Source organism: Bombus bifarius, unplaced genomic scaffold, assembly GCF_011952205.1.
Source record: "Bombus bifarius isolate JDL3187 unplaced genomic scaffold, Bbif_JDL3187 scf7180000008232, whole genome shotgun sequence".
In the NCBI taxonomy this organism is placed as follows: Eukaryota; Metazoa; Arthropoda; class Insecta; order Hymenoptera; family Apidae; genus Bombus; species Bombus bifarius.
In genome coordinates this window covers 14,374-36,466 of record NW_022884527.1, presented here as the reverse complement: position 1 = coordinate 36,466, position 22,093 = coordinate 14,374, and the positions used below count along the sequence as shown (strand labels likewise).

Sequence of the window (22,093 nt, the reverse complement as noted above, 5' to 3'; positions counted from 1 at the left end):
TCGTTCAACTTTAGAACACTTTATATTTTTTCAGAAGGGTATAAGTATGACATTATGAGGTAATTCTTAACTTAACAAGTAATTCAGCGTGATTTATAAAATTGATATATACATATATATGTGTATATATATTTTACCAAACAAGTAGTAGCAAACAATAATCTCAGTTTCTTATAAAAATCTAATGATTTCATAACAAATATATTATATTTAAATTTTTATATTTAATTACTATATATCCATGTGGAATTAAACATATATATACACTTAATTATCATAAGAGTCTTATATTTATTTTATACAAGTATTGTAAATAAATTCGGCATATATTTACTTTATGAGTATAAATAAAAAATAATTAGTTCATCTTTAAATTACTTTTTAATTCAGTTAACAAGATAGAACCTATTACCATCTTTTCACAGTTAACACAAATTTCCAAACATTCATTACCTATAACTTTTATTGTTACTAATACTAAGGACTTTGATGCTAATGTATGAGCGGCAAATCTGCAAAATAGAAATCTTTTTAAACAAAATTTCATTTTCAACATATTACATAAAGTAATTTTTTAATATTTTAAATATTAATATCATAAATTTGTAAATTTATAACATAATTAACACATTTATAATAAAATTTGTAATATTTTATTCAATAACATTTTAAAAAATTGCCTGAATAATTAATAATCCGAATTATTAATTCAATATTCTTTTACCTTATCTCTTCATCACTGCTAGATATCATTGCAACATTCGCAGTCTCAAAAACTTTTTGGGATATAGTTTTCTTATTCCCAAAATATTGCACTTTCGCAACATGTTCATTCATACCCTTCAATTTAGTTTTTTCACATGTGAACATATTTTCTGGCAAGAACACGGCTCTTATTATTTCTCCAATTGGAGCTTTAATAGTAACTGGGCAGGAATACATGTCATCTCCAATTGCAAAGTCAATATTAAAATGTGCTGGTTGTGTGGAATCATTAAAATTGATTCCCAATGTTGTGGATAAATTTGAATTTACTTCTAATAGTGGTATTCGCATAAAATCATGTATAACCATTCCTTTTGGTAAATTCTATTAATGAAACAAATTGCTTTATAGTACTTATATATAAATATTATATATCAGTTGATAAATATTAAAAAACTGATGATTTAATTGTTATAGATTATATAAATTTACCTTTACTCCTATTTGTATTTCTTTAACAGGTTCGCTACTTTCATTGGAAAATGTTAATTCAATAGTAACTAAATAAGCACTTACTAAGTGCTGCGATCTAGTAAATCTATATTCAATTTTCAAACCATGTCCCGTAATAGTATTTAATAATTCAGATTTCTTTATGGGAATAAATGAGGCTGAAATTTCTCTGACATCATTTGTAATATTCAAATTGATAGGGGTAAGAAGACTACCTGTGCTTAATGGCATAACTGGTGTCATTGGAATCACTGAAATTAACAAATAAAGTTTTGAATAAACTGATAAATTATATTTGTTATAATTTTTAAGTTCTCTCTCTGTTAAACCACCTGTAGTATAGTTAAATACGATCATATTTACCATCATCTAAATCTAAAAGCAGATCGATGTTGCTTTTTGGTTTTTCTGTTGCTTCTTGATTGGAAGCCTTGTACTTTTCCTCTTCACTTTCCTGAGAATTCTCAGATGATTCTTCAGAATCTGATTCTTCACTTTCAGACTCGCTGTTCGACTCATCAGATATCTTGGTAGATTTCTTTTTCTCACTATCATTCTCAGATTTACCAGATTCTGATATATACTCAGATGAGTCACTCCCCTCATCTGAAGAATCAGTTGTTGAAGTATCTGAAGAGTCATTTTCATTATTTAATTCTAAAAATTAAAATACTCGTATAAAATTTAAAATAGGACTATTTAAATTAGTACTTGAGTAAAATCTTGTTTACAACTGCAGTAATTTAAAACATACCATCTGCTTGAACACTTTCTTCATCACTATAAAAGGGTTTTTCTTTTTCTTTTCCCTTTTTGTCTTTCTTCTCTTTTCTATAATATTCATCTCTTGCATCTCTAGTAGTGCTACTTGCAACATCTCTTACAGATGGATCAGGAGCTACATCAGGGAAAGGTGGCAAAGGACGATAACCAGCACATGGCATATCTAAATAATGTGACAATGTTCCTAACTGATATTCAGAATTTTTGAACCTAGATGTTAGAGTTGGTGCAGGTTTTGGAGCTAGAAATATTCTTTTTGCAAGCTGTGGAAGATTTTTCTTATGACCATCTTCGTCAAAAATAAAACGTCTCAAGAAACGTGCACGATCTCTAATATCGTAGTTTTGATCGTATTTCGCAAGTTGGAAAACGTATTGACAAAATGGCTTGGTTTGAATAGGATTATTTAGACACAGCTTTACAGCCAAATTTAATATTTGGAGCTTTACAATATCTTGTTCATTTACAAAATTTTTAGCCATTTTTCTAAGCACATCTGGTGCTATCTTAGGTACTCTATCTGAATATTCTCCCAAGAGCCACAAGATAGATGCTCTGGCTTGTGGTATAGTTATGAAATCCATTAATTTTGCCATATGAGCAATTATATTTTTATGTTCGTTTGGTTGAGTTTGTAACAGCTTCTTTATAACAACAACGCTTTCTGCTACAACAGCCTCTGGATAACAAATTATATTTTACTTTTTGTAATACGTAGCTATATTATAAGTATTATATATTGTAACCTAATTTTATATTTTATACAGGGTTAAAGAAACGTTCGAAACTAACGTGACAGAGATAGATTAATTATTTAATTGCTTATAAGTACTTACCATCTCGATTACTCAATAATGAAACTAATCCATTCAAACACGTATCAGTCACTTCTTTTATATTACTTGCACATCTCCCAATTGCTTGTATACTAGCCCCAACAAATTCTTTATCACTACTAGAGATGTAAGTTTGGAATTCTCTTAGTATAACTCCGATACTAGTTTCAGTTGCTAAATTGGTCAAAATATCTAATTTCAGAAGTTTTATATGAGTAGGATCTGAAGTTCTCACAAAAAATGACTTAAGGAAGGGTTCAAACATTCCCTGTGCAAAAACAATAAAAATTATAGATTGTATCAAACTTCTACTATAAAAAAATTTCTGTATTAAATTAATATTTGCTATATGTCTAAAAATCATTTTACAATAATTATATTACCTTTCTGGCAATTGATATGTTAGCAATGCAGTGGAGAACTATGCTCTGAACTTCTCTGTGTCCTCTTAATAATCTAATTAATGCTTTGGCAGCAATCATTACTTCGCTTCGTGGAGCAGTGTGGTGATACAATTGAGATACTGCCATTACTACAGAAGCATTTCTACTTTGCAAAAGAGGTTTTGTATTTCGCAATAATAATCGATGATCTGGATCTATTGTTAATTTTGGTTTCTTTGTATTAGACGAATCAGAATCAGAATCATAAAACGGGCGATTTTCATCATCTTCTATGCTCTACAAAAATTAATTTCATATGATATAAATCTTGTATGTATAAATTGTCCATGATTTTGGAAAATTATACATACATCTACATTAGGGTTAATGAATTGTGTTCTTGCATATCTTGTAAGCATGTTGACTATAACAACTTGACCCCATTCATCGACATCTACTAATAAGTTACAGAGCTTTCTATAATTTTTATGTATCAAATCTATTCTTTCAGGACAAACCTCTTCAAATGCCATTGCTGCAGAACCCACAACAAGAGTTGTTTTATCTGATAGTAACTTTTCTAAAACACCTATTAATTCCTCTTTTTGCTCAGAATCTAGTGAATAAAGTTTAGGAATAGCATGTGCTGCAGTTTTTCGCACATATGGTGACATATCACTGGCTGAATCCTTGATAGCAAGCATTACTATAGGCACTATCATAGAAACTCTTATACTTGAAAGTACTCTTAAAGCACTGGCTCTTATTAATTGATTAGGATCTTTTAATGCTCGTTGAAATGTAGAAATAGATAAAAGTGCAAGATCTTGTTGATCTTCAGCATAACGAACCAAATAAACATAAACTAATTTTTTCACTTCAATATTTTTTGATACAACATTTTTTACTACAGCTGGGAATAATTCTGATGCATCTCGTCCCTTTGCTATCATCTGAAAAAATAATTTGTGGTAATTATTTGTTAAAATAAGGATAATAAATTAAATTAAGAAATGAAATATTTTAATGAATATTAACCTATTCAAAGGCTACATTAACATTAATCTCAATTTTTAGATATGCACTTCTTTCTATTATTTCATATTGTATGTACATTTTTAATAATTTTTTAACATATACCATATATTATCAATCTTGAACAGGTTAATTTTCTAAAATGTATTATTATGTATTTTTATTTAAGTATATTTTATAGACTTAGTGAAAGATTTCAAGAAAAATCTAGATAAATAATTAGATAAATATAATTGATTTATTACCCCAATTATACGCTTCATAGCCTCTAATTTAAGTCCATCCTTATTACTATCCAACATTTGTTTCAAGTCTTCATGTCTATAAAAATATTCCTTTAAGATACATAATTACATATTTTTTATTAACATACTTAATAATATATTGTACAATAAATAACATAACACATTTATTATTATTTAATTTTCAAATATACAGTATAAAGATTAAGTATAAAAATGTACTAGCGTCACTGTTAAAATAAAAAGCAATATATTAAATAAATATATTTATAAATAATAATTAACATAATAAATAATATAATATAATAATTAAAATAATAAATCTAAACAAATAAGTACAATTATCATCACTTACAATATTTTAAATATTTAATTAAAAATATAGACAGTGAAATATAAATGCTATTTCTCTATAGCTTTAAAATTACGACATAAAATTAAAATACTCCAAGTAAAAAAATAAAAATAATGCAACACAATATTACATTTAAAAACAATATGTAATGTTTCTAATTGGAAAGTATGTCAAATTTCTTTGTTACATTTGAATAAAAGTTCAAATATATGTAAACATATTTTTACAAATAAAGCATATTTTCACATTGAAATATTTACTTTTTATAATCCGAGTGAAAAAATCCACCTGAAGCGGGATCAGTTGCAAGTTCTGGATCTGCTGTGCTCGACGGTCTATCATTGCTGTAAGAGCCACCGTTATTCGATAACGAATTCGCAGCAGCAGTTAACATTTTATTCCAATTTCACTCGAACCAAAGTAATTCTTCTTTCTTGTATTAAAAAAAGTCACACAGACTTTCCTATAGCACACGTGGTTATTTAAAAATTGATGACAAGATGCTTTCAGTACGTATTAACACAGATACCCATGTTACTTAGATCTTAGATCTATTTAGATTTGAGCAAAGTCCATTCTTTAAGAAATTCTGTTTTGTGTATCGAAATGTATCGAATGAAAATTTCTAAAAATAAAACAATGTGTAAACCTATTTTCTTCGTTAATTTCTTGCAAATACATTCGTTTCGTTCATTTTATTTAATAGGACTAAAAAGTACAAGTTAATGACTATGGCATTTCTAAAAATAACGATTGAATGAGCGAAACCAGATCGTGAAGCCACACGCTTTGCAAATAAGTTACTAACCTAGTAACTTTTATTTGTGCATGTAGGTATGGAAATATTTAATTATGATAAAAAAAAGTTTTATCTCTTATTCTACCTGAACTCAACAATTTAACGATTTCATAAATAAAATTTGTATATTTGCTCAAATTACATAATTATATATAAATATTAATACAATACTATAAACGATATCAATGTATTATATAGTTACAGAAACATTTTGAAATAAGCATTGCATAATTAACTTTTACTGTTATCTCAAATATGCCGATATGTATGAATAAATATTTTATAATATATATTTTCAATATTTAGCAAGTACTGCACTGCATAAAAAGCATAGTCTTTATAAAATAATGTTTGGAAACAAATACGATTTTTATGAATGATATAAATATGAATTTTATATATTTAACTTTGTATAGCAAAATATCATTGATATCATAAATTATTGTTTTGTAACTATTTTTATAGTTCTAAAATGTTTCGATTTTTCTTTATAAAAATAATTGATATATTAAAAACATTAAAAAAAATCGAATATACAAAATAAATATTTTATTTATAATCATTTGAATATTTACTTTTAAATGCTAATGATAGTAAAGTAAATAATAAATATGTATATTTCACATTTTTAAATTATGTTAATTTAAAGTTATGAAAGAGTTTATTTTGTATGACGCTATAATACAAGTTCAACTAGTTTATTGGTATATTGTATGTTGTCTGGTAACAGCATAACAATTTTTTTCATAGGAAGCTTGCTAAGAACTTTTCTTCTCTTCAGCTGGTTTTTCTTTATTTGGTTTATTACATTCTCTGGATTTTTGTCGCCTTATTGTAGAATTCAAATCTTCTTGACAATTAGCATATGCCATACCTAATCCAAAGCCTCCACCAGTTATAATAGGCCACTTTCTTCCTAAAAGAAAATTAATATTTATATTATTTTGTAATACATACATATTCATATATTTGTTAAAATATTAATAACAAATACATAATAATGATATATATGATTAAACCATGAGATTTTTCAATTATTGAATTGTTCAAAAAGTTTGTAGTTTTCTTTTATTATATCAAATGAAATTTCCAAACAAATACTGCTCTTAGTTAGGCACTAAAGAGAATAAGGGAAAGACAATGAATATTCATTAATAATTCATACTTTTTTCAGTAAAAAATGTCAAATTTTGTATATCCAAGAACTCCTAAATAGTAGCTGAAATATTCATTTTTATGTACCTCATTTACAGAAGTACAATATTGTTTCATTATTAGTTTTTCATTTTTACAAAATTTATTCGAAAGATATAGATAAAAAATTAAATACTTCAGAAGCCTGTAAAAGCTATTTGAATTTCTTAAACTGAAAGCTTGGTGAATTTGAAATTTACTACAAAAATGGCAAATAATTTTTCGATAAAGATTTGTAATGTTGTAGATGGTAAAAAGTCTACTTCTAATTAAATCTTTCTTAATTTTCATTACGAATTTTCTGAACAACATAATATTAAACTGTCTAATTAATAAGTTAACTATCTAATATCTAAATATCTAATAATAATATCTTATTAAGATTTCAGATTGGAAATATCGTAGAACCTAACCTATATCATGTATGTAACGAAACAACTTTCATTACCTAAAATTTGAAAGCGAAAAAAATACTTGTGTAAAAATGTAAAATTATATGAAATTGAACGTATAATATTATATTACTTGTATTTTTCAGTTAAGATTTGAAGTTAACTTCTAAAAGTTACGTATTCATTTGAACAAAAACAAATTAAATCCATTATAATATTAAATGTAAATTTTTATTAATATTAGAAAATATGTGAGGATTCTTTTGTTAAAAAAAGGTATTAAGTGATTTAAGACTTACGTTTGAAAAAAAATAGGGAGAATACTCCTCCAAGTAGAATTCCTCCTCCTATGAAGATGTCGTTATTATTGTAATAAATAAATTTGATCTTTTATTATTTTAATGTCCAGTAAGAGTCGATTATTGAATTATAATTACCAAACTTAAATATAGCGTCAGTAAAACACCGATCCCATTTTCGTCCGATTTCATCTTCAGCCCAAGTAGCCATTTTTCTATATTAAAGTAGATCTATAATATTAGATGTTATGTCACACGTCACAGTCTATGACCATCAAAAAATAGTAATGTTGAGACATCGATTTATTCGTAAAAATTAATATTATAGGGATTCAGTATTTCTTTTATATTTTTCTCAATAATACATATGAACGTGTGATATGATAGAAGGCGATGAAACCAATATAATTAAGTAGTTCACATCTCGTTCAAACAACAGAGTATGTAGGAATATAAGAAATATGTATATGCTGTTATATTTTGATATAAGTCATGACAGAAAATATTTCCTCATAATTGCACACATTCGCTAGATTTGAAATGTGTTTTCTTTGACGACAAGTAATCGATTTGTTCTATAAACTGGGTAATTTAATTGGAAACTGCCCGATCTATTTTTGTAAATTTTTAAAAGAGAGAGAAAGTGGCGCCAACGGAGCTTTAGTTATTAGATTTAAAAATAAATCACTAGATAGTTTGATAATTTGTTATATTTTTTAGTAACAAAATATCACTAAATAAAGTGTCCATTATAAACATAATTTTATATGCAATAAAATAGCATAATAAGATTAATTAATAATTTATGTAACCAAAAATATATAATTATTTTTTTCTAATTTACTATTAATTCCTTTCAATGAAAACAAATAACATATAGAAATGTAATTTTATTTAAAATAAGAGTAAATTACAAGATACTAGGATGTGGACATAATTTAGTAAAATAAATTTCTTCGTATTCTAATTTATATGAGGAACAGTTTCTATCTAAGTAATATGTCTATCATCTAAATAATATAATAAAAATACTTCTTGAACTTTTGTTTTACTTTTTAAGATATAAGAGAAGATAAACATAGAAAAAGTGAAAATTGAAAATGTATTTTAACGCCATCTCGTAATCGATTCTGTCCTATCCTACTAGAGCATTCTAAACCTAAGATTTAGTGTCCACTGTGTATATTCCATTTGACAACATGGTTGTCGAGAAACATCACTATAAAATTGCAATGATAGAGTTTCCGGTGCAAAGATAAGAAAAAAATTCGTGATTTGAACATGTTCGTTAAATATTGCAAGACGAAGAAAGGATAGTTTTAATCGATGCAGACTCGATGTTAAGTGCTGTAAATCAACTAGATATACATTCATGTTAAAACTGCGTCACAAATAATGTTATCGATTAATTTTTCAAGAACCTCTGAGTCAGTAGCCAAACGATCAAATAATAGTAATAAGAAAGCGATTGATATAGAATTATTAATGAGGTTCTCATTTTTTATTGTGATTTTTATCGTAACAACCCACCTATTGTCGACGGTCAGCGCAAGTGAGTCATTGGGAAATCCGTATAAAATATTAGGTGTTCACAAACGTGCGACCTTACAAGAAATTAGAAAAGCGTACAAAAATCTTGTCAAAGAATGGTACGTATAGGATTTTCTATTATTTCATTATTATTTTATGAAGATTAATATTCACTCTTATTTTTTTATATTTTAGAAACCATTTGAATATACTGAAGGTGTTTGCTATTAACAAAAATAAGCTATTTTATATTTAGAATTATAGGCTTCATTGACATTGTACTAAAGTATGCCAATTATTTAAGTATATCGTTCATTTGCTGCAACAATATAAAATAACTCAAAAATAAAAAATTCAGAGAAAATAAGTTTGAATGTCTTGAATCGTTATAATTTTGTAAGAACATTGTATTAAAATAACAGATTGTTGTAATAAGCAGATCAATTTGTCTAAAAATATTATAATATTCTCATCCAGTTTAATAAATTCACATTCATCCTTAAAACAACACAACTGTTTCTTATATATTAATGACTCAAAAACTGTAAATTTTGATTTATGTCATTATTGTAGCGAATGAGTGATATCTGATCAAAAAGCAGAGATAAATAATTTCAAATGATTTCTTATTTCTGTACCTTGGATTATAGTGTGAATACGATGAATTGAATTTATTTTTCCAAATAAAATTTATTTCCTTAGGCATCCAGATAAAACCAATCACCCAGGTGCAGAAAACAAATTTGTGGAAATTACCAAAGCTTATGAGGTAAAATTAATACCAATAAAAAATATAATGTAATTTATCATCTCCTTTCACTAGAAATTTTCTTGTTTCTAGATTTTAACAGATCCAGAAAGAAGAAGGAAATTTGATAATCATGGAATTACAGAAGAAAGTATTTCTAGGCAACGAAGAGACAATAGTCACTTTAACAATGTCTTTGATCCATTGGAAGAACTATTTGCCAGAAACTTCAAATTTCATTATCAAAATCGAGACATTTCACTTTTCTATAAGATGAGCATCACATATCGGTTTGTATCATTCTGTTAAAAAGTGTCTAATACATATATACATGGGTTGTATTGTATTGTTTGGGAAGCAATAACAAAATTTAAAAAGATTTCATGGTAATAAAATTAAAATTTTATTAAGCAATCTGTATATTTTCATAATGACATTTCGCCATTTATTAGAAATATTCTTAGTAATTGCTGCATTTAATGTTCAGCTAGAAATATCTATTTCAATCCAATATTATATATTTTGATATTTTATATGTTTTATAATCAGATTCCAATTTTAAAAACACTATGAACTTTCTGAGCAAATCAATACTATGTTTGTTTGTATTATTATATTATAAATATTTTAAATATGAATGATTTTTGCAGATCATTTGAAAATGTAATAGTACCAAAAACTTTACGTACACCTTATCTGATATTATTTTATTCGGACTGGTGTTTTGCATGTTTACAAGTAGAACCAATATGGCGACGTTTGATTGATGAGTTAGAACCACTGGGTCTTGGTTTAGCAACTGCACATGCTGAAAAAGAGTCTGCTTTAGCAAGGAAACTAGGAATTCATTCGCTACCATGTCTTGTTGTTACAATAGATGGCCGTACAAGTGTATATAAAGAATCTCTTTTTAGTATCCAAAAGATTGTTGGTATGTATTATATAATGTACTTCATATTTCTACTTTGTAGTGTGATAGAATTAAAGTGTTTATTTCTTTTACAGACTTCTTACGAAACAAATTTCCATATAAATTAATACCTAATATAAATAAAAATAATGTAGATAATTTCCTCTCAGGATGGATAGATAATCGAATTCGAGCTTTAATATTTGATAAGAAAGAATCTGTGAGATTACGATATCTATTTATTGCATTTTATTATAGAGACCGTGTTGCATTTGGTTTTGTTCAGGTACACTTTATTTTTACTTTACTTATTGAATTATGTAATTTTTCAATTATTTTAATTACAATTTTCTTTGTAGACGGGAAAACTAGATACTGAACTTATTGTAATGAAATATAAAATTTCTGTGGACTTGGATACTTTATTGTTATTTAATGAAAATTCCGAGAAACCTATGGCATCTGTCAGTATGAAAGATATATCAAGTGACACAATGCACAATGTTATATCAAATAATAAATTCCTTGCTCTACCAAGACTTTCAAATCAAGCAATGCTAGACTCAGTTTGTCCACCTGAGTGGTTAAGACCTCAAAAACGGTTATGTGCAGTTTTAATATCACAACAAAATAGTCCTCTTCATGATTTAGCTAGGCATAAATTTAGACAAGCAGCTTTAGAATCATCTTACAGGTAACAATGCTTCAAATATATGTGAAAATAAAATAAATATATATATATATATGTGCATTTATTATGTAATGATTTTACTATTTTCTATCATGAATGATTTGATTAATATTTTTTTATTATGGTTTATTATGACTTATAACTCACCAATATTTACTCATTTAATATGCACACAGTGTGTTATGTGATTTAATTACTTCAATAAATTTGAAATTATAGATATTTATATTACTCAATTTATATAAAATTACTAGAGAAGAAAGTATTGGATTAAACTTTCAAATGTATTAACTAATAAACAATAAATTATAAAGTTATACACACAATTGTTTAATGTTTAATTTACAGTACTGAAAGGGTACGATATACGTACGTATTTAAGGATACACAACCAGAATTTGTATCAGCATTATCAACAGGAGAAGGTAGTCCTTTAGAGCCTTTATTACATATTGTCATTATTTGGAGAAGGGATGCGAATCATTTGAAATATGAATGGCTACCTACTGGTTGGATTGAAGCTGCTCAAGATGAAACTCAGTGGAATGAAACACGTCGCAACTTAGAACAAACCATACAAAGATTATTACGTGCATCGGAAGCTTTGCCATATGCCGCAGTTGTAGGAGAACTAGCAGATGAACATGCACAGGTATGCATTCTAATTTTTGCTCAAAAGAGACCAAGATTAACCTCCTATCTTACATCACAATTTAAAATTAATTTTAAATGTAATTTTGTACAGGGTACTGTAGACAAACTTATTGGAAAAGCGTTATTAGCTGTAGATTATATTTCTGATAGTCTTACTAAGGAGCAAATATTGCCTTTAGTATCAGTAATTGCTACTTTAATGTTAATTGGTGCTGCGGGGTATGGGATGTCATATCTAGCGTAAGTAACATCACATTAAAATGATGTTTTACTTAGTTTAGAACATTCAAAATTTCGATTTTGTATATTTCAACATTCTCATTTTATATTTAATTTATATAAATTCCGTTTTGAATCTTTATATTAGTTTGAATTCTTTAAAATAATATTGAAAATAAAATCCATTTGATTATATTGGTTTTTAAAATCATACAGAAAATTAGAGGAAGCAAGTATTCAAGCTGAACGTGCTCAATGTAAGGATAATAATAAACCAACGCCGTCACAGCCACAATTGCGATTACACGAGTTGCGGGCAGAGAAATACAATGGTTTAGTTCGACTATTAAAACCAGGTTGTAGAACCATTATATTATTAGTCGACGTTCAAAGTAGATTAAAATTATTACCAGCTTTTCATAAAGCTGTGTGGCCTTATAGGTAAATTCAACATATTAATAAATATATATTATAATTGTAATAGAAAAATAAAAAGTAATTGGTATTATTACAGAAAAAATAAAACTCTTATGTTTGGACATTTGTCTCTCGAAAGAGGGTTAGAGTGGTATAAAAAACTGTTATCTCTCACCTTGCCAGAACAAAAAGAACTAAACATAAATGCCAAGAATTGTGTTGGCACTGTATTGTCTCTAAATGGGCATCGTAAATATTTTTGTATGTACCATGCCAAACATCCAGAATGTACTAAAGGCAAAGGTTCTAAGGTAATATATGTTTTATATATGTATATATAACTATTGGGTTGACAACTAAGTGATTGCGGATTTTGTGCAGACTTGCGGATTAGATGGTAATGACAAAATCACTTAGTTGCCAACCCAATATTTTAAATCATGTATTTATTAAATGTACAAAGATGATAATTTTTATATACATGTATAATATTTTCATGTATAGAGAATAGAACGAATGACAAAGCAGTTAACTCGAAGAACAGATGATGCAGAAGCTGGCGCATTTATAGGTTTTAATAGTTCCAATGAATCTGATGCTTCTGAAGAAGAGGTATGCTTTTTATATCTCACATCTCCTATTGTTGAGTTGCGATAATTAATATAATACAGTAATATTTAAAAATATATGATATTAAAATCAATTTCTCTTTTAAAAAATTCTCGTATTATTTATATTCTAGAAATTGAACTGTTCTTTCTATTTACAAACTTTTATATTATAGGGTGGAAATAATGTTTTATGCCAGGACAATCTTTTGGATGGTTTACCAATGTGGCTGGATAGGCTATTTGAAGGTTTAACACATCGTTATTATGTAAATTATTGGCCCGAGTTCACTGCCAAGTAAATGGAGATTGGTATACATTTTGGTAACGTGTATACTTCTTGCAATAGAAAAGGGGATCCAACTAGTCAACAATATCATGTGTCATTTAAAAGTCCTATACAATTTAAAGGGAAATACATCCTATAATTTCATGTAAAATTAAGACATATTCATTATATGTACATGAAGGTATTATTTATTAATTTACACGCGATTTCTGTAAAAAAGAATTTTATAAATTGTTATAATAGTCGATAAAGTTCTTACAGATTCAGAATTACATTATTTTCATCAATTTTCATGAGTAATAAAAATTCTCGTCATTTTTAATAATATTTTTAAAGTAATTCTAGTCGATGCCATTAAAGACATAACAGTATTTATATTACATGTTTAAATACTAGATACTGTATATTTATATATATTTATAACATGCCAATAATTTGTCCTTTTTCCTTCAATATCAATATTACGCTATGGTATATTGTTACTTTTATACCATTACGTTATAACAATTTCTACTTTCCATATAACATACAAGGTTTGATAAAAAATACTTGTATATCATAAATGTTAGTTATAGAAGTTATTTTAATTTTATGTCGATTTCTTTGAAACAAACATTTTCATTTAATTATTTTGTTTACATAATTTTCAATTGGGATATCTGTTTATTAATATGTAACAAAATGTTTATGGAATTTATTTTTGAATCTCTTCGACCTCATTAAATTGGGAAACATGTACTTAATGAATGCTTTAGTTTTTATATTTTTGATATATTGATATACATTGATGATACAAATAAATTACAAATAAATTTTAAAAAACTTTGTTCATATTAATGACAAATTTTGCGACAATTAATATTTTTATGCTTTTAATGCTAATTTTTATGCTTTTAATAAGTTTTAATGTTCTTGGTATATTAATGACAGATAAATCTGAAAATATTTTGCATTGTATCATTATGTACAATGTCTTTCCCAAATGAAAAATCAAATGTCGTTATAATATTACATATATTCATATTATATCGCAAAGTTTAGAATGCTGTGTACATTTTAATGTAAATTTTTTCATTTTTATTATATATATTGTTATGCAAATGTTATTTATAATAGGATTTTAAGATATATTCATTTATGTTCATAGACTTTTTTTTTATCAGACTTTGTATTTATAATGTTAATATTTAAGAATATATCTTTGTTTCTTCTGTGAATAAATATTTATATTATATATTTTTTTATCCATGTATTTTAATTTGTCTGTGAAGATTGATAACCAAAATATGCATATATTTATCAATTTATTAATGTAAGTTTTGGTTAAAAATTTATGGTAGTAATAAAGTAAATAATTACATGCTTTATAAACAATTTATAGTTCATGAAAGGGAATAATTAATATTCTCATATAAAATAATAATATCAATTAATATAAAAACTAGTCCCTTTTCCAGCTATATTTAAGTAATCTATATCTTTAGATTATATTTTTAATAATTACACAAATCACTGCATTCTCCATTTGAATGTTAAGTCATCACATAAGTAATGTCATTTTTGTACTTAGGAAATTAAAAAGCAATAGCTCACTTTTCTTTTTCTTTTGATTTTTCAATTTATGGTATATTATGTTGTATATGAATTTACATTTGACTTGCTTATTTTATAAATTATTTTTTCTTTCGTTAAAAAGGAGTTGTATTATTTATTTCAATTATAGTTATCTTTTTATTAACTGTTTTTTATATTTAAGATATTATCCAATTAAGATTTACATTAAAGTATGCAAATCTAAAAAATTGCAGAAAATTACTGTTTAATTTCCTAATTTTTGTATCTCAAGATTTGTTGTCTCAAGATTGTTTATTGAATTATTGATCATAAAATTATATTAATCTAAGTGAATTATTGAAATTAACTATTCCTTTTATGCGAAAATTATTTCTAGTGATAATTCAGCTAATAAAAGATAGCAAATTTTAATTTTTTTAAGGGAAAAGTTAATCTATCAGAAACAAGTTATTACTACTATTGTATAAAAATAATATAATAAATATAGTTTCTTGCTGTTTTTTTATCAATTCTCTTTAAGTTAATACTTTAAATATTAGGTACTTAATTGTAATTAATTGCTACAAAATTTAACTTTCCTGAAATATTTGTTCTTTACTTTCTTTCCTTTCTTGTATTTTTATTATTATTTGAATTTGAGAAAAATTGATCATATTTGAGATTTTGAATTGTACATATTATTGAAGTATATATTTTTTATGGAGCTAGTCAAATTACTATATATTTCCGTAAAATATATCAATGTGTTTAAAAGAATCTCAAATGGCAAATATTGAAATGACATGACTTATGAAATGACTTTATTATAAAAGAATCAATTTACGTTTAAGATATACATGAATCGTGTTTCATGAAATTATGCTCGGAATTTTTTAATGCATGGAAGAAAATTATATATAAAAAATTGTTTACATTGTGTATACATTCTATAAAGATATTTAAAATATGCTGAAATAAAGATATATGAATAAATATGTATATTATATTGATTTGTAAAATATAATCAATCTGTTTTGTAATAGCCACTATTCAAACCCCTATATAGATATTTATATATTTCAGTATCAACTTGTACAGTTTATTAATATTTTGTAAATTTTATATTACCAGAATTAATCATTTTAACAAACAAGAAGTTGAGATTTTGATAGATCATATTGAAGACCATTGCAAATAATGCATCATCTTATACAGATGCAATGTTTTATAGATTATAATTATTAAAAAATAATTTATATTATTTTTATGTAATATAAATCTTTTTTGAGGTATTATTTAATTTCAAGATAAAGTTCAAAAGTTCAAAGTGTTTTTTCTTACTATAAAGATTTTTAATACTTTATTGACGCTTACATATACCATATCACTTCATACAAATAAAATACTTATTCGACTATAATACTATAAATAAAATACTTATAAAACATATACTTAATTTACATAATTCTTCTTTGCATAACGATTTAAAATACAATAATTAGTTGAATAATATAAAAAATTATAATTTTAAGCAAAGTTTATTGTTTTCGTTTAAATTCCGGAAATACTTCGTACATCAGAACTTCAAAGATATCCTGTAAGTAGAAAAAGTGAATAGAATATAATTAACATGATATAGTTCGTCTTTTTTACTTGAGAATAACTTACATAGAATAATTGTTTATTTAAATTCACATTCTGTAAAGAATCAAATATTTTTATTGCACCACGTTGTGCACTTTGTGCTCCTACTAAATTTGTTAAGACATCAGGAATGTTATTTAAGAACTGTCTTCGTGCTTCGCCTCTCGTTTTTAGTTTTTCTTCGTCCGTACGAAAAGTTGCTTCAAAAACTAAATGACCATTTGGCCACCATGATTTCGTAAACAATTGTATATAGTAATGAAGCATTGGCTCTGAGAACACCCATGCAATAGTATCTCTGATTTGCCTGATGATTATATTTATTATATTATACTTTATGCCTTCATTATAAAAGGAATATTTTTTACTTTTACTTGGTGCACACTGAATGCAAGGGATACTGATATTTTATTTCAACCATTAAAATGTCGATCAAAGGAAAATTCTAATAACAACACTGCTTTCAGACCTAATAATGTATCACAGTAACCATTTTAATCAAGGATAGATTTAAATATAAGATTTGAATTTGATTGAGATATAACAAGCATCATTAAAGCAAAGTAAATAAAATTTGGTTGTGTTGTAGCCTGATGAAATATTTGAAGTGAAGAAAATTCTTTCATCTATAAGTTTAATTAGCTCTGTAATGCATTACCCTTTTGTTCAATGTGTGTTTACATTTAAAACTAAAAACAAACCTGTTTATAGTTCGGCCATAGGTAATTTGAACGAAGGTAATTAACGACCGTCGAAGCCATCGAAATACTCCTCGTAGATCGAAAATTTCACCTAAAAGTGTATAAAGTGGTTCTGCTATTGCATCTTTATTAACATTAAAAATTCCATCCGTGGCTGATCGACCACTATCTGTATCATCTAATAGCAGTGAAAAATCTTCTTCCTCTTCCTTATCACGCAATTCACTGTTGTTGTTAGATCTAAAACAAGTTGTAATTTAAAGAAATTAAACTTTTATAACAAATATACAGTTATTACCACATGAATTTCGAACTAAAGGAATGCAAGTGACATTTTTCAAATTTTTTACTTAAAAAAGAAATAGTTAGGTAAATCGTTAAATGTAATGTTGTGAACAATTTAAGTAATTCAACGTTGTATAAAAGTATCTAGACTACTAAATAAATAATATTATTTCCCATATATTCAATAACTCATAAGCTAAAAGATGAAATTTGTTGGAAATTTGTGCATATGATCCTGATGTTAAGAATTAAATATAATGTAACTTTTATAGAGGCTTCATGTGGAATTTTTGTAACACATTTGAATTTCAAACTCGATTTCCTTTATATCAGAAAAATGTCACTTACATCCCTTTGGTTCTAGGCGTCTCAAATAATATAGCTACCTACGTTTTAAATAATGTCGATAAAGAGAATCGAGATTTTTTAGGAGAAGGAGGAGCATATTTCAAATGTTCTGAACTTGGACTAAGGAATGTATATAAAGCTTCGCTCTGATTCAATTTTTCATCTTCTAAAACAAACTAAGAACGTTAACAGTTAAGACGATTATCTAAACAATGCTTTACTACATTAATAACATTTAAGAAATTTACATTTAAATATTTTTGTATTTGCATTTTAGCTTTGTCCAAAGTATTTTTATCAGATTTTCCAAAAAATTTTAAAGGTTGCGAAGGTAAATCTAAATTTTTCACATTAGAACACAATTGGCGAAGTTTTCTGTGAAGATCTTGAAAATCTTGTAATTTTCTTAGTACGACCCAACCACTATATATACTTTCAGTGTTGTCTTCACCTTCTGTCATATGGACAACTAAAACAAACTGTGGAGATTCTCCATTATCTGGTACCTGTTTAACAATTATATTTTTAGTTAAAGCTGAATAACGAAAAACATTTTCTATTTAAATTATAATTTGTTTTTACTTCTGCACTTTGCACTTCTGCTCTCCAATGACCCAAATGTTCTGCCCACATTTCTGTATGAGTTAAATGGGCTTCTAATTGCTTTTTCTCACTTTGTAACCATTCAACTTCTTTGGCCAAAAAGTTTAGAACCTTACTTTCTGGTTTTAACGAAGATTTTAATGCTTGTAAAGCTTGCATTTTATTATTTAATTTTTCTTGTAATTGGTCCAATTTACTGCGAGCATAGTTTGAATGTTCTCCAACGAATAAAGATATATTTTCTGATAATGTTCCATTTCCCATATGTCGATCCTCCACTAAGTCTAAGAATTACTTTTACATTAATGATGACTGATTTGATTTTTAATATAATTATATTTTTATAATGAAATTTTTACACTAACCATCTACTCTTTCATTAAGCAATGCTTCTTGCATATTTTTATATTGATCACTAACCATAAAAGAAGGATAATACTTTTCTTCCAAAATTTTAACAACATTATCTTGAACTTCGTAAAATACATTTGGCCCTATATCACCTAACAAAAAGCTTTCCATTTTCTTACGAATAGCTCTGTCAACTTTTATTTCAGCTGTTGGAGATGTTATATAAGTGTAAAAGATTTCAGCTCCCAATTGATGCCAATTAGATTTATCTGCATTGCGTAATTCTTGTACAGCTGCCCAATACCCAATCAAATCCTGACTGGCAACTTGTTCGAGAAATTGAGAAAGGTATCGTCTACCTATCACATTGTCTAAGATATATTGCAATGGCAAAATTCTTTCTTCTGTAACTGCTGCATCAGTAACATCACTAGCCTATAAAATATTGTCCTTAAATATAATTGTTACTATTGTTTATTAAACAAAAATGATTTTATAACCTGAACAGGATATCCATTCCATCCTAATGATTGCATGTGACATTCACATGTATTTTTAGCATATGTTAGTTGACTGATATACCTCGTCAATTTTCGAGCTTGAATGGCATCAGACTTTCCAAATGCATTAGTATCTGGATCTAAACCTTGCGCTCTTTTAATATTTTGTATTGTTGTAGCTTGCATAATTTCAGTAACAATATTATATCTGATATGCTTTAAAACCTCTAGATCTTTAGAGCTTTTAATCATACGAATGAAGTCCTCAAATGATTCAGCATATTCATAAGTTTTCCTGTGCATTGCTTCTGCAAGTTGTTGTTGATCAATATATGATAAAATTTTCTGATTGATATAGTCTGGATTTGTTATTAAGTCTATTGCTGGTTTTAGTACTGAAGGAATAAAGAAGATAAAATGTTATAAGATGTAGATCAAATATATATTATGTATATATCCATAATTAAATAATGGTTCCATACACTTACTTTTGCATGTAAGAATTTCCCTCAATAAATATTTCATTGGAGCAAGAGAATAACAAGGTGGCAACAAAAATAAGATATACAATTCACTGACCTTCTTCAAATAGTCTAGTTCGGCTGTAGGTGACATTAAATGTGTAGATAAAATAAATACTGGATCTTCACCTTGTGTTCTATATAAAATACAAAATCTTTTTAAAAAGAATTATTTAACAAAGCAGAATTTCCATATTATATATATAAGATTTAAAAAATTGATATAATAAATAATATATAATATAGTTAATAATAATATAAATAATATAGTAAATAATATATAAAATATAGTTAAACTCACGAAGCTGTTTGAGCAAGTCTAATTTTTTCAAAATGGAATGTAATTTTATTTACTATACTACAAACAACTAGTTTTGTATGATCCACTTTTGATAAACGATCATGAAGAGTTTGAATCGCACCCCATGTGTCTTGCTTCATATTGTCAATTATTTGTTCAGAATTAAAAGCCAATTCATTTAACCAAAGACCAACAAAGTCTTGAAAAATTAAGTCCAATAAATTCTGCAAAGCTCCATCCACCATACGAGTAAAAACCAATGGATATCTGACATGTTTCTTAGTATTTTCAGTTTTAGCTACGTACCCCTTCTGAAATAATCAATAATTTTTTAAATAATTAATATATTTACAATGTATTTATATATATTTAAGTTAATGTTTAAATAATATTTTAAAATTCAATTAAAAAATTGATGAACATTGAAGTAAAAATAATCAGATATTTTTAAATATATCTATATATATATTTGTATAAATATAAGTCTTAGTATAATAAAAAATACTTTTATAATACAGTATACATTGATAAAAAATACAAATCTTTACAAAATAAGAAAACTATTTTGATAGAATAATATTATAAAATATGGAATATGAACTCTAATAAAATCTATTACACAAAATATAGATTAGTTGTCATAAGCCTTTGCCTGAAGTAAAACATATACATAAAAAAATTAAAGCTACACAAAATCTACAAACTATAAAATTACAAAATGATAATGAAAATGAAATAACGTTTTGACGAGAAACAAACATAGGTAATATACAATTTTTTCTATTGTTTATTATCTTTATCAATAATTTCTTGATCTTTTGATATTGATATCAAAATTAATTTGACAAAGAAGTTTTATTTTCACAATACATAGATTATGAATGTTTTTTCTCTATCATTAAAAATTGGAATTTAATATTTTTTAATAGTAAAAATGAAATATCATGTATGTTCAATAATTATCGTTATGAAAAATTTGATATTAATAATATAAAACAAACCATCAACAGATTATGAAAGGCATCCATTTCTGCAATTGTTTTTGAAGTTGTTGCAGTAGTGTGATGTTTCAGAGAAAGAGCAATGTTGATGAATATGACAATCAAACATCCCAAAAGGAAGCAAGATATGGTTAGTAAAACAAAAAAGTAGCACCATAATAAATTATTCCAATAGAAAAGTGCGATTATAGCTGGAATATACAGAATGCCGGTCCATATCATCTTGAATTGTGATTATGATCACGTGATGATGAATATTATGTATTTAATTTCATATTTGATAAAGTTGCTCGTATAAACTGTGAAAAAAGAAACTGTGAAAATACAGATACACCGTGATAAAAAAATACAGATCAAATCATGCACTGGCGCAAGTGCAGGCGCTTGCTTATCCGTGTTCCAAAAGTTACTAGAAAGTTACCAAAATGTTGACAATTACATTATTTTGGAATATTCCTTCTAAAATTTGTATAATTCTATTTGTAACGGTATTTAATATATCATCATATCCCTTTCCTTTGAAATATTTCAGTGTAGTGGAATAAAATCTGTTTCATGCGAAAACAAAATTTAAAATCAATATTGTAAGTACATATGATTATTACCTTCCATAGATCAAGTAGAAGTTTAATATATAAAATTTCCACAAATATTTTAATTTCCTTTTTAAAATTGTATGAGC

The 22,093-nt window shown here is 26.2% G+C and overlaps 4 protein-coding genes across 6 annotated transcripts; 1 reads left to right on the top strand and 3 right to left on the bottom strand.

The window, feature by feature from the left end:
* Positions 1-85: 85 nt before the first annotated feature.
* LOC117211370 (AP-3 complex subunit beta-2) lies at positions 86-5,663 on the bottom strand. Of its 2 annotated transcripts, none has more exons than XM_033455161.1 (10): positions 5,113-5,663; positions 4,501-4,576; positions 3,592-4,173; positions 3,221-3,517; positions 2,838-3,105; positions 1,973-2,680; positions 1,582-1,848; positions 1,198-1,469; positions 725-1,089; positions 86-512 (listed from the first exon to the last, which is right to left on the bottom strand). In XM_033455161.1, the coding sequence occupies exons 1-10, from the start codon at positions 5,244-5,246 to the stop codon at positions 359-361; spliced, it is 3,123 nt and encodes a 1,040-aa protein (XP_033311052.1). In that variant the 5' UTR covers positions 5,247-5,663; the 3' UTR covers positions 86-358. The 2 variants fall into 2 exon arrangements, with proteins under 2 accessions (XP_033311052.1, XP_033311051.1); XM_033455160.1 differs by having other exon boundaries at positions 1,582-1,875; positions 5,113-5,659.
* A 630-nt stretch (positions 5,664-6,293) lies between these two features.
* Positions 6,294-7,983, bottom strand: LOC117211327 (MICOS complex subunit Mic10-like). Its single transcript, XM_033455062.1, has 3 exons — positions 7,675-7,983; positions 7,537-7,584; positions 6,294-6,567 (listed from the first exon to the last, which is right to left on the bottom strand). Exons 1-3 carry the CDS (start codon positions 7,745-7,747, stop codon positions 6,410-6,412), a joined length of 279 nt encoding a protein of 92 aa, XP_033310953.1. The 5' UTR covers positions 7,748-7,983; the 3' UTR covers positions 6,294-6,409.
* A 699-nt stretch (positions 7,984-8,682) lies between these two features.
* On the top strand, positions 8,683-13,889 carry LOC117211323 (dnaJ homolog subfamily C member 16). Its single transcript, XM_033455055.1, has 12 exons — positions 8,683-9,185; positions 9,769-9,835; positions 9,908-10,104; positions 10,465-10,745; positions 10,820-11,010; positions 11,084-11,418; positions 11,764-12,067; positions 12,161-12,309; positions 12,505-12,729; positions 12,803-13,016; positions 13,210-13,317; positions 13,490-13,889. The coding sequence occupies exons 1-12, from the start codon at positions 8,932-8,934 to the stop codon at positions 13,613-13,615; spliced, it is 2,451 nt and encodes an 816-aa protein (XP_033310946.1). The 5' UTR covers positions 8,683-8,931; the 3' UTR covers positions 13,616-13,889.
* A 2,786-nt stretch (positions 13,890-16,675) lies between these two features.
* Positions 16,676-21,721, bottom strand: LOC117211322 (sorting nexin-25). 2 transcript variants are annotated; one of them, XM_033455054.1, is made up of 11 exons: positions 21,412-21,721; positions 20,411-20,721; positions 20,077-20,246; positions 19,589-19,983; positions 19,103-19,523; positions 18,717-19,021; positions 18,383-18,613; positions 18,177-18,310; positions 17,502-17,741; positions 16,825-17,107; positions 16,676-16,751 (listed from the first exon to the last, which is right to left on the bottom strand). In XM_033455054.1, exons 1-11 carry the CDS (start codon positions 21,631-21,633, stop codon positions 16,695-16,697), a joined length of 2,769 nt encoding a protein of 922 aa, XP_033310945.1. In that variant the 5' UTR covers positions 21,634-21,721; the 3' UTR covers positions 16,676-16,694. The 2 variants fall into 2 exon arrangements, with proteins under 2 accessions (XP_033310945.1, XP_033310944.1); XM_033455053.1 differs by having other exon boundaries at positions 18,383-18,640; positions 21,412-21,720.
* Between the last annotated feature and the right edge of the window lie 372 nt (positions 21,722-22,093).

Coding starts and splice junctions, on each gene's coding strand:
- LOC117211370 (XM_033455160.1), bottom strand. CDS start 5,246: ATGTTAACTGCTGCTGCGAATTCGTTATCGAATAACGGTGGCTCTTAC. Junction 4,174..4,500: donor CTATGAAGCGTATAATTGGG/GTAATAAATCAA, acceptor TTATTTTTTCAG/ATGATAGCAAAGGGACGAGA. Junction 1,090..1,197: donor AAATACAAATAGGAGTAAAG/GTAAATTTATAT, acceptor TTTCATTAATAG/AATTTACCAAAAGGAATGGT.
- LOC117211327 (XM_033455062.1), bottom strand. CDS start 7,747: ATGGCTACTTGGGCTGAAGATGAAATCGGACGAAAATGGGATCGGTGT. Junction 7,585..7,674: donor TGACGCTATATTTAAGTTTG/GTAATTATAATT, acceptor ACATCTTCATAG/GAGGAGGAATTCTACTTGGA. Junction 6,568..7,536: donor CTCCCTATTTTTTTTCAAAC/GTAAGTCTTAAA, acceptor ATTTTCTTTTAG/GAAGAAAGTGGCCTATTATA.
- LOC117211323 (XM_033455055.1), top strand. CDS start 8,932: ATGTTATCGATTAATTTTTCAAGAACCTCTGAGTCAGTAGCCAAACGA. Junction 9,186..9,768: donor AAAAATCTTGTCAAAGAATG/GTACGTATAGGA, acceptor TTATTTCCTTAG/GCATCCAGATAAAACCAATC. Junction 9,836..9,907: donor AAATTACCAAAGCTTATGAG/GTAAAATTAATA, acceptor TCTTGTTTCTAG/ATTTTAACAGATCCAGAAAG.
- LOC117211322 (XM_033455053.1), bottom strand. CDS start 21,633: ATGATATGGACCGGCATTCTGTATATTCCAGCTATAATCGCACTTTTC. Junction 20,722..21,411: donor CCTTTCATAATCTGTTGATG/GTTTGTTTTATA, acceptor TGATTATTTCAG/AAGGGGTACGTAGCTAAAAC. Junction 19,984..20,076: donor GGAAATTCTTACATGCAAAA/GTAAGTGTATGG, acceptor TTATTCCTTCAG/TACTAAAACCAGCAATAGAC.